The sequence below is a fragment of the Desmodus rotundus genome, chromosome 12 (assembly GCF_022682495.2).
Source record: "Desmodus rotundus isolate HL8 chromosome 12, HLdesRot8A.1, whole genome shotgun sequence".
Classification (NCBI taxonomy): domain Eukaryota; kingdom Metazoa; phylum Chordata; class Mammalia; order Chiroptera; family Phyllostomidae; genus Desmodus; species Desmodus rotundus.
This window is the reverse complement of record NC_071398.1, coordinates 95984410-95996617: the sequence shown is the minus strand read 5'-3', so window position 1 is coordinate 95996617 and position 12208 is coordinate 95984410. Positions and strand designations below refer to the sequence as shown.

General features: G+C 43.2%; 1 protein-coding gene across 2 annotated transcripts in view; it reads right to left on the bottom strand.

Annotated features, from left to right (window-relative positions):
- Positions 1-1425: 1425 nt before the first annotated feature.
- RC3H1 (ring finger and CCCH-type domains 1) overlaps positions 1426-12208 on the bottom strand; it is a 66537-nt gene continuing 55754 nt past the window's right edge. For both annotated transcript variants that reach the window (XM_053914582.2, XM_053914581.2), the window contains exons 14-20: positions 11287-11436; positions 10175-10388; positions 9618-9708; positions 9360-9492; positions 8170-8313; positions 7545-7660; positions 1426-6683 (exon numbers count right to left, since the gene is read on the bottom strand). In XM_053914582.2, coding sequence (XP_053770557.1) covers positions 6533-6683; positions 7545-7660; positions 8170-8313; positions 9360-9492; positions 9618-9708; positions 10175-10388; positions 11287-11436 — 999 coding nt within the window. In that variant the 3' untranslated portion in view covers positions 1426-6532. The remainder of the gene's footprint in view (positions 6684-7544; positions 7661-8169; positions 8314-9359; positions 9493-9617; positions 9709-10174; positions 10389-11286; positions 11437-12208) is intronic.

The following is a 12208-nucleotide window of genomic DNA, read 5'->3' as shown; positions in this document are numbered from 1 at the left end:
GATCTCATGGGCTCCTTTATTAACCTAGATTATTTTTGTCTTGTTAAGTATACCTCTGCCAGGCACAATCACATACAATCAATACGATTGGAAAATTACACAAGCTCTATCCCAAGCAAATACGCATCAATGTTAAAAAGTTATTTAAAAAAAAACCAAAATAAAATCCACCCAAAAAGGTGATAATGACTGCAGAATGTCTCGGGGAGACTGGTATGAGCCTGAAGGCCAAATTGACCGTGGTCAGGGAGGCAGGGCAGCGGGGTAACAGAGACCACCCACAGGAAGCGGGATCTCACAGCTGGAAAATGTTCAAGTGTGTGACAGGTTCTGTTCATCGTCTTGATTCGCTTTTACCACTGCTCTTGTTCCAAAAAGTCATAGATTTATCATGAAGTAAGATAACGAGGCCCAGTAATCAATGAATAAAATGAAAGAACAAAATTTTCCCCCAAGTTCCTTTCATTTCCAGAAGGTAGGAAGAGAAGCCAGGAGAAAGGGGATAATGAAAATTTAGGCAACAATAGACCTGTTAAAAGTAGTTCTCAGGACAGTGTATTAGTTGAACAGAGGATGTAAAACTACTAAACAAAAGCTCAAAATGCCTTTGAATGTGAGGAGTATTTTACAGGGTGGTTCAGATATTACACTAAAATCATTCTTTAAAATCAGGCAAGACAAAGAAAAAAAAAAAAAAAAAAACCCAACCAAACATCCAATGGTTTGCTTCCATCCTTTCCTAGACCCTTTCAAACACCGGCTGGGGTGGGGGAGGGGCTACGAGTTTCCAGTCATGACTTTCTGAGTGAGGGTACAACCTAGAATGGATGCCAAAGACTTGTGAGCTCCGTCCGCTTAGGGAAACCAAACCAAACCAAACCAAACCTCAACACAAGAAAATAGCTCACCTTATGTAGTACATAACATACTAATGCCACAGGATTTTTGTTTTTCTAAATATACATTTTTTGGACACAGTCTTGTCTTGAGGTTTAAGTTCTCTCTCTTGGGTTATTGTGCCTTATTTTCTTTTGAAAATAAAGCTTATGACTCTTGGGATGTTTTGCTCAGAAATAAAGTTTGGGGGAAATTCAGTGCATGGCCGAAAGTTCAGAGGCTCTGCGAACGCGGATTCCAGTGGCAGGTAAGTCCCCGTATCACAAAGGGTTTCAAGAGGCTCTTCGCTCACTTTGATCAGTCAGAGCGGTACTGAAAATCCGCCTGTTGGGAACACATTACTAGGAGGGGTTGCTTCTTCCTAGTGGTGGCAGTTTCCTGTTCTTTAACATCATTGCTATTGCTACTTATTCATTAGACTCTATTACAAGTGAACTATCTTTAACAAAGAAAAAAACCTCCAAAACCAAATCTTATTGTTATAATTAACAGTAGCTTTTGACAAAAACATCTTTCTTTTTCAAGTGGCTCAGAAAAGTTGAATTCAGAATTGAAAAAAATAGTGTCCTGGCCAGGTAGCTCCGTTGGTTAGAGTGTCGTCCCAATATGTCAAAGTCGAGGGTTCGATCCCCGGTCAGGGCACATACAAGAGTCAACCAACGAGTGCATGAATGGGTGGAACAACAAACTGATGTTTCTCTCTCTCTCTCTAAAATCAATAAATAGAAAAAAAATTTGAAAGAATTTAAAAATATATTAACTGCAATCTACCTACAACTCCCAATAAGTCATTTCAGCAGGCAAATTTCATAAAGCTGAGCTAAAGCAACAAATAAATATAAAAAACCATAGCTGTCCAAGGCAGAAAGAATGCAGCCTGGCCAATGGCACTCGAGGCGGAAACGACAGCAGCAGCGGACTGCTTCGCTTGTGCAGCCGCCAATGTCGAAAGTGACTGCATTGGTTTAGAGCTGTCATTTTTATCTAAAGGGACAGGCAGACTTTTCAGGGAAGAGAGCGCTTTAACAATGTAACAGCAAATTAAAAGTAAACAAAATTGGACTCTTTAAAAGTTAAAATCTAAGTAAACAATGCAATTAATTTCCAGGCAGGTCATTAATTTCTCTTAATAAGTAGCTGGGCTTTTCCTTTTCACGAAATATAAATCATTCCAGGTGTTTTTAACAGACAGATTTTATATATGAGTTCTTACTCAATTCTTCAAGATGAGCGAGAAGAAAGTGGAAGAAAGATGGTAAGGCCTCCATCCATCACCATTTGCATACAAGTACTAGCAACCAAATCCTCTGCAGCAAAGAGTATTTTCCTCCAAATCTGAACATAACCTGATATACAGAGCCTGTAGTTAGTTATTTCTCACCAGTCACATGCTCACGAATTCTTTGACCCAGGCCCGTGACTTGATCTTGGCAACAGGAAATTGTTCTTTAGGCACACCAAAACCAAAACCACACAAGATGCTATCGTGACAAGATAGTCTCAGAAAAGGGGGAGGGGACAGCTTACACATAATATTGTAAAAGATGACAGTCCCTGCTGAAAGAGAAACTGATGAATTTTCAGTACTTTTACACTTGATAAGGCTGGCTAACTTCACCAGTTAACTTTAGATAAATCTACTTACACAGTACAATCCACTCACAAACACTTCACGGTTTCACAATCAAAATGGCTACGATTTCCCCCAAACCAAAACAGAGTAAAGCACAAGTCTTTGGCTCTCCGTTAAAAACAGACAGACAGACGAACGAACGAACAGCAGGCTGCCATTCTGAACCAGACCTTTGTTTGCCTACCAGTAGGGCAGATACCACATTTGTGCATCACTGAGTAATAACACCATTAGAAAAGGCAACTTCACAGAAGTTATTGGCTAAGCGAATTCATTTGAATGCTCTGTTGTGAGGCAGCAAACTGTCACTGTTGCAGATTGGGGAGGGCAGTGGGTAGGTAAACTAAGGGGAATTTGCAAGAGAGAAAAGGTCCAGAAAAAAGAGAAAAACAACTTTGAGGTCCAACCCTGAAGACCGATGGGAAGCCTGATGAAGTTATATATTTGAATAGCAAATGAGAATCACATCAATTTTGTCTTTCAGGCAAAAGAATAAATGTGTGGGAATGATAAGGAGTAGGGAAGGGACATGGATGGAAGAAGAGACTTGGCCACGTTAATGCTGCACCAAATCAGTTTGTACACATTCTGAGCAGCTGAATATTTGTAGCTGGCGTTAGAAATAGTGTCTTATTAGTTGAATAATGTTAGTAGAAACCTATGCTATAACTAACTTCTGATTATAAAAGTAATAAGGAATAGATCTTTGGTCAGGTTAGCCTCTAAATTAGCCAAGACAGGGAAGCTATGGGACTTACCTCATAACAATATTATCAGTAAGGCAAAAAGAATTCCATGTAAGAAATTGAATCTAGATATCTTAGTCTCAGTTATTCCACACTTTGCCAGAAACCCCTTAAAAAACAAGTAAGTCAAAGTACTTTTATACTCCTAGCTAGGATAAACGCCTGGTTTTTATTTCAGCATAGTGAACACAGTGCTTATTATTCCTACCTTAATCCTCTCAGAGTTATTCATGTCCATTTCAGAAGTCCAAGTTCTTGCTTTTGAATTCAGTGAAATAGTCATCTTCAGAAGAAATGAGTATTTTAACAAGTAGAAAGTGTAAAAACTGTATTTTCTGTCTGACTGGTTTAATCTCTTAGCTCTTTCCAAAGGCACACGTTTTCAGAGCCAAACAAATCCATGCCTTTCGTAGACTTGGACAAAAGAGCACTTCAAGAGTCAAGCCGTTTTGCACAACAGGCCACTTCCCACCACAGGCCCATCATCCCCGAAAACACATCATAGAGAAAAGGGAAAGGGAAAAAGAACCCCAAACTTTGGAGGCTGTACTGAGTTCCTAAAACTGCTCACGAGCACTAGGCAAGCTGTAAGAATGTCCACGAGGGACGGCAGAATGACCAGTGCCGGGTAGTCGGTGAGCCACAGGCACAATGGGTCAGGGTACCATTCCCTGCCTGTCTACACAGATGGCCTTGCTCGTGAGTGTGGGGCCTTAGAGGGGTACAGCTAGAGTTAAGGCTTCACCTAGAGGGGTCTCCCTACCCCCAAATGAAAATACCTTAAACAGTGAGAGAAACTAGTTTACGTCAACTGCAAACCGTGGCTTTCCTGGTTTTACTCGCAATGGGACTCCCTGCTCCTGACTAGTGTGGAAAATCAAAACGGTGAGACTGGGAATGAGAGCGTTTGAAGCAAACAAGAATAAGAGAAGTTATTAGGGGTTGCTATACGTACGCAAATGGAATTTTTCTTGTATTCTGAACTTTAACAAAGTCACTGCCCATGAGCTTCCTTCTAATACCGGAATCATTTTGAGTTCCAGATGGAACTGACTGCTTCTAAAAGTCCGGAATCGCCTGACACGTCCGGAGGAGAAGGGAGACACGCTGACTCTGCCCACACCAGGCCGGGGGCCGGGGGCCGGGGGCCGGGGGCCGAGGCCGCGGCCCGCTCTGTGGCACAGAGGGACGGAAACTCTTGGGATGGTCAGACACACCTCTGCTTCTCTCTTTCTCCCCGCAAAAAAACACACAATAAGCACTTAAAGAGTAAATATAAAAGGGTTTTAAGCAAAACAAACACAAACAGAAAAGCAAGTGTATTGACAAAGCAGGAAAATATGGATTTCCAATGAAAAATGCCTCATCTTTATTCAGTGCTTCTACCTCCCAATCAGTCGTTTTACCGCAACAGCTGCGCTCATGCGAAAAAATCCTTAAAACATACCCAATATATATACAGATATAGCTATGTATATCTGTATATATATAATATATATAAATTTTTATTTAAATAAAAAAGAAAGCTCGAATCCCAAGCCAATATGTGTATATCAAATCCTTGACCAGCCAGGTCTGTAGGGCATAATCAAATTCAATGTGAAATAGTATATAAACGCGGTGCCTTGACTGGGCAAATTAAATAATCGCTACTCAAAAGAGTGTTCAGTTTGGACTCTCCTACTGGTAGGCAATGGCAGGACTGTCGCCCCTCCCCCCGCCCCCCGGTTGTTTCAGTGAACAGTATGATGGACACAGAGCTTAGACTGAGGTGGTGAGGACCTCAGCAAGAGTTAAGGGTTAAGAAAATAAGAAACAAGAAAAATACAAACTCTTGCTTTTACCCAACCAAAGCAATGCAGTAACTTATTACATAACCAGTGCTTTCTGTGTTAGTAGTATAATCCAGAAAGGGGAACTGTAAAACCTCAGGCACACAGAGGGGTGGGAGGGTAACCACAGCGAACGAGCCCCCCTGAGCATGTCGCGCAGGGTCTCAGTTCAGTACAGACGTGCCATCAGAATATGTGCAGTGCAGCCAAGTAACGGAAGTTCTTCTTTATTCTTTTCAACATGGTCACGAAGAACCTTTTCAGTATCGCAAAGCCAAGTCTCCAGAAATTGACTTCTCGGTACTTACTACCTTCTTATGACTGATCAGTTCACAAACTATCCTCGAGATCCAGCCAAATCTCTTTGAAAGCCAGGGGGGCCACTATGCAGGGATGCTATTTCATACTTTGGGTTTTGAGGGTATAGCAAAAGCATCCAGTGAAATAATGCAGCTCTGTTCCTGTTAAGCTCCAATCAAGTGCCGATTGTCCTGTTTTTTTAACGTTCTACGACTTCAGCCAGAGTTCAGTTTGGAAAAGCACAGAGCAACATCTCCAGCCATCAGCTCGATACAGGTGATGCTCTAAGCATGTGCCTGCAGTGCTGATCAGTCACAGTTCGTATCTAAAGTGGCTCCATTGAGTCTGACCAACAATCGGAGACACTGGCTCGGCTGCCTCATCACACTGAGAATGAAAAGGATCTGGAGTATGGAAAATGAGGACTCAAAAAGTAAGTTAATTATCTGACACGTTAAAAACAAAAACCAGAAGTACTGCGACACCCCTGAACAAGGACGACGACACAGTTTTGCAGACAGGGGAAAACATACCTACAACATGTGAGGGGGTGGCCCAGAGAGGGAAAGACCGTGGCGGCTTCCAAAGAGCAGCTCTCCCAGAAAACTCGGTCTGCTGCACATTTTCTAGTGGCCGGCCTGTTCCTGTCTGCCCGCCTGTCAAGCACCACAGACTGCTCAGAAAGGCCGGGGCTCCTTGTCTGTTTTCATTGACGGGGTGGGGAGAGTGGGCAAGGGTTGCGGGGAAGGAATTATACACTGGGTATGTAATAATACCAAAATACAAGAAAAGCCTACTTCATTAAGATCATACAATTAATCAAACAGAGTGTATATATAATATCTTCTTTTTTTTAAAGCCCTGGATCCAAGGCGTCCAAAGTTATTAAAATAAAGTTCATTCACAGAACAAAAACAAATTTAATCTGAATTGCTTGCAGATACTGCTAATTTTCTTTTTCTTTTTCTTTTTTTAAATTAAAAAATGCACTGGTGTGAGCGATGTGCAGGGTTTGCCGGGAGTGGTGGTGTCTGCGCACATCGCCGCCGCTCCGCCGGCCCCTCCAGCCGCTGGTGTGGGAGTCGCGGGTCTTCCAGGAGAAGCCGAGGGCGGCTCTTCCCACTTCAGGGAGCAGGACTGGGTGCGACCCCTGACCTCTGGGAGTCGTCATTGTCTCCTCCTCCCTCGGGGTCCTCTGACAGGTTCAGAGAGCTGGTCTGGTTTGACAGGAGGCTGATATTCTCTTGTGTCAAGGTCGATCCATTCGGTACATCACTGTTCACATTTAAAAAAAAGGAGTTGGAATTTTTAAAGAAGGAGATAAAAACAATTACTTAGTAGAATAAAATCAACAGGGCCATTCTTTTAGCACCATGGACACGATATGAATGGCTTTCAAACTCTAAGGCTGGCCAGCTGCCAGTTTTTGTAAATAAAGTTTTATTGGAACGCAGCCTGCCCATTTACACACTGTCTATGGCTGCTTTCACACCACGATGGCCGAAGTGACAGTTTTGACAGGGACTGGAAAACCCGTAATTTTAAATATTTAAATCTTGCCTTTAAGAAAAAGTGCTGATCTCTTGCTAATATAAGACATTTTTTGAACCCAAAAGAATGCACAGAATTAAAATAGCCAAACCCTAAGCCTAAAAGCAACAGGGCATCAGCTGTTACTGTCACCTATCCTCAGGAGGGTAAGTCGGGACTGGTATGAAAAGGCTCAAATACCTGATATGTGTCCTCCCACACCTGAGGAAGAATCATTAGATGATGTGGGACAGACCAAATGAAAACCAGGGGTGCGGGGTCATGCGTGGATGGGTGAGTTCTGAAAGAAGCTCAATGCCCACTTCAAAAAGACTGCAAAGGTGTACATCAAAATGTAAACATTGGTTTCAAATAAATGTAAAACCAGAGGAAGAAAGAAACGTAACCAGAAAATTTCACTTAGGTCTTAACAGATAATTCAACATTGGATCTGTTCTAAAATAAGTTTTATAACTCCTAAATTTAAGTAAAAATATTCTTTCCTCAATCTATACAGAATGATATTTTAAACACCAAATCATATTTCTAAGGGTATTTCTGTCATGACTGGGTAATATATGACCATGAAAACGTCCCTTTCTTTACCTGAATGTCAATGGAAGGTCCTCAGCTGGAACCTTATTTTGGGGTTCCGGTTGTCCATTTTCTGCTTGTTTACTTGTATTCAGTTTGCTTTTCATGTCCAGAGAACACTGGTTCTCCTTTGAAAGGGAAGGAAATAAATTCAGTTAGCTTCTATTTAATGGTGCTAGTGAAGAGAGACCAAACACAGGTGATACAAACTGATGGTACAGAAATCATCTAGTTTTGTAAAATGACTAAAGACACAGGCAGACTCAGAGAAACAGAAGTAAAAATAGAGTAAAGCCCACTTGCTCACTACCTAAGCTGCACAATGAGGGGAATGTCTCAAGTTAACATGGAAATATCCCACGTAAAGGATGACTTAGAAAAAGCCAAATATATTTAACTACCTCGTTTTCCCTAAACAGTTTTTGTAATGCAGAACCCAAAGACAAAGAACACGCTCAAATCAAAAGGGAATGAGGAGAGGAATGATAAAATAGGATGGAAGCACTCGTTGAAGTGCTTGGGGTGATTATTCGATTATTCTGGAAGATTCTAGAACTCTGGAGCTGTGAGTTCTGTGACACAACTACAAAGAAGCTTTCCTGTCACCTTCCCCCTCTTTTCCCACCACGACACTCACCATACTCAGTTCCCGGGTTCGCTTCCCGATTTCCCGCTCCACCTGATGCAGTTCCAAGCTCAACTGCTCACTTGAGATCATTCCAGGCCATTTTGGGGGTGGTGGTGGGGGCTGTGACTGGCTGGCCAGGGTGTTCGCCTCCCTCTGCAACAGCAGCCTATTACTAACAGCCTAGTGCATGAAGCCAAGCACACACATAGCTCAACACGCTTCACACCACGAGCAGAGCGGCCAGGCCCCATTCCAGACCACAGCCACAAGCAGCTTATCACTCAGGTATTCACAATGAACACAACACAACTCAGAGGTCCCGTCTCTTTCTTTGAGTACCATTCGAAAAGAAAAATAGGGGACTTAAACTTAGTGAGCAGCAATTTAACCTTAGGTATAAGTTGCTCTTAGAGAAGCCAACTAGAAATGTACATTGTTCCCTTCATTTACTGAATTTCTCTGATACATCCTGTAGTTTATTTCAATGAAACCTCATTAAGGGCAATGACCTTTAACCAGAATGACGTTAAATATGTGGCAAGATTCCAAATGATGCTGTTATTCTTTTGGGACATAAAATGGGTTTAGAAATTTCAACTAAGACGAAAAGCCACGAGTTAGCGGGATTTGGAGTTTGAAGATCAGGGCTCACGTTGCAACCTCTGTGAAACTAATAAACCTCACCCAAAAAGGGGAACAATGCTACCTGCCTGACCTGCCGTCAGGGACATGGTGAGGGTCCACTAATGGGACAGTAATTTGTAAACTGAAAGAACTACGTTAATGAAGGTGCTATTATTATACAGAGACTGTTTTTTAAGGGCAAAGATCTAAGCTTCTATTTTTAAAAGATATACAAATAAATGCTGGGAATTAAAGGAAATAAGAGAAATTTTTAAAAGGTAAAGAAGTATGAAAAATCAAAAACCAATCTTAAGCTAAGGCACACGTTGAGAAGTTCCTATTGGGAAAATCCAGATCACCTGTCTTTTGTTCTCGGGTAACAAAATCCTAAGTTTCCCACTGTCCCAGAACTAAACTCTAAGTACTTACATTCTTTGAAGAATGGACACACATCCTAACTCTTAAAAAGCAGACCTTAAAGTTTTGCATTCATAGTACCTCAAGAAATCCTCCTTTTAAAATCTCTTGGAGCACCTTTCAAAAACTGGAATAAGAACCTATCTACGGGCTGGTACCTCCAGTCCACGCAGCTGGGTCTGCTGGCTGATTTGATGGTTTAGTTGCTGCAGTTCTAGTCGTAGCTGCTCCCTGTCGGCAGACGGAAGGGGTTTTCCATGACTGGCCACTTCTGACATGGATATTCTCTCCCTTTGGTGGAAAATAAAGCATGGAATACACGAAAAATTTTATTAAAAAATTACCGGCCAGAAAAAAATAAGAGGAAAAGCAGCAAAACTGTAAAGGTCTGGGGGAGCAAAAGGAGCGACTCGTACCTCTCACTGAAGTGTGCCTGAGAAGGTGCGCTCTGGTGAGGGGAGTAGGGAGCGCCGCCCCAGCCGCCGTGGGCTCCGTAGGGACTGTAGTCTGTAAGAGAGCGGCCCGCTACACGCATGCACCCTAGTTCACAGGCGCGGTACCCCGCGCAGGCTCGCCCCGAAAGGCCCCTGCGTACTGCGCGCGTAGCTCTCTGGAAAGATCTCCACCAATGTGGTAACAGGGCACTGATGTTTGGTTTTCTCCCCCCAGTGAAACATCAGTCTTTGTAACCTTTCTCTGACTACATTTTAAAAAAATGATAATGTATTATTTTAATAAAAAGCAATGGAGCTATTGAAAGAGAGGCAATCTTCACACACAGACATTTAGTTTTGGTCTGTGCCCTGAATTCCGTGGGGTGCAATGACCTTTCTCCAGGGACAGGTCCATGGAGGAGCCTGAGGGAGGCTGTCGTGACGGTTACGGATGGCAGTGACAGTGAGTGGGTGGTAGGGATGGTGCTGGGGGTCACCGATGTGAGCCCTCCATAGCAGCTCACCCCTGAGGGTCTTACCTGACATGTTCATAGATTTTGTGGGAGCTCCCTGAGGCGCCATCCCCTGCAATGGGCCAGCACCCTGGTACATTGTTTTGGAGGTTCGAGAGATGGCGCCAAACCGTGAGACTGTTGGCCGGTCTCCAAACGGGATGAGGTCGTCATCACTGGTTTCGGCAGCTCTTCTCTGATGGTCCAGTCGCTGGTCTCTCACCCCTTTACTCTCCACACTCTGACAAGTGAAACGAGAAATTACCTCCAGGGACAGGGCGGGGGAAGGAGATTAGGGGATATAGACAGGAGGGTTTAACTACTTTTGTAAGGCTTTATTTCTTTAAAAAGTAAAGAAACAATTGGGATGAACCAGTGATATACTTTAAGCTATACAGTGTATCTGATACCGGGTATCAGATACACTGGTGTCACACTGTTCTTTGTTAACAAACAGAACAGCTCAGCGCCGCATCCCAGGATACCACGGCTCGCTCGAGGCTACGTAGCTCCAACTCCGACTCTCATACTTCTGCTCACTAGATGCAACTTTGCTGTTTACACTTCAGAGATGTGAGAGAGTTATAATTCACTTGGACAAGAAGTTCGAGACCTTGATTAGGTATGCAAAATAACCTTATTTGGGGTCTAAGAGGCTGCTGGGTTAACTGCTACCTGCACAGAAATATAATAAATGCTCTCTGTCTAGATAAGTATTAAAATATTTTGATTTAAATCTGAAAAAAACCAAAATAGTACAGTGTAAATGTAATTCAGTTGCACAGCACAGAATATAGCATGAAACTTTTTTAAAAAAAAGATTTTACTTATTTTTAGAGAGAGGGGAAAGGAGGGAGAAAGAGAGGGAGCGAAACATCAATGCCTGAGAGAAACATCAATCGTCGCCTCTCACACGCCCCCTACTGGGGACCTGGCCCACAACCCAGGCGGGTGCCCTGGCCCAGAATGGAACCAGCAACCCTTTGGTTCCCATGTCGGCGCTCAATCCACTGAGCCACCCCAGCCAAGGTTAGCCTGAAACTCTTAAGCAAACCTCATTTGTGTCTACACTATAATGGGGCATAATTTACTTGGTTGATCTTGACTTGTTTTAATTATGGCTTAGTTATCACACATACCATCATTTCCGTGCTCCCCGCTGCCACAACATCTTTGGGTTTTGCATCTTTGGTTCCAATGTAGGAGCCGATGGTGTCACATGACCAGGGAGAGTACTGGCTATAATCATTTCCTTTGTATTTCCCAGCCTTCAAGTCTTCATCCAAAAACTGCAGATTGGGCGGGGTGGGGAGGGGGAGAAAACAAATAGGAAATGGGTCTATGAGTAAACAACACAGAGAAAGCAGAAATTTCGTGGGACATCATGCTGAAACGACACCTGACAGTTACTTGATCTGTCACAGATTTTTGTAGACTACAAAAATACATACCAGGCCCTGGTGGTGCTGACAACTCCCCTCAATGTTTCTCTCACTAACATTCCAGGGAAACAAGAGCATGACAACTGTTTTTAATGTTCCCTACGACGATGTAATAACTTTTTTACTGAAATCTCTGTAACAGTAATAATTCACATCTTGAAAGAATTCTGGTCCTGAGGTTGACTCAACAAAGTGAGAATGAAAGACGCCTAATTCTGTCTTCTCAAGATGGGTTCGGAAGTTATGTAATGACGCAACAGCCACTCCAGGTCTACCGTGTGCGTTTGGGCAGTGCTCTGAGTTGTCACAGTGCCTGTGTGACACTGTCTCCTGTGCCCCTCGAGTCCACGCAGAGCAGCACAGGCGGCCTCCCCACGGCCCCTCCGGTCCCAGGCAGTGCCTAGGCTTTCGCGTTGCTTTCACGTCACCACAGACAGACACCGACACCCTAGGGCTACTGGAACACGTAAGTAGTTCTGGGTCTCCCCCCATCTAAGACAAACTTCTTTTTTCTGAGTCCTCAGTATTGGTCTTCCGTGTGACACGGGGCCTAATACTTCCAAATATCACTCATTTTCAACCACAACGCCTGTTTCTAGGGTTAATATCTCTTTGCTTT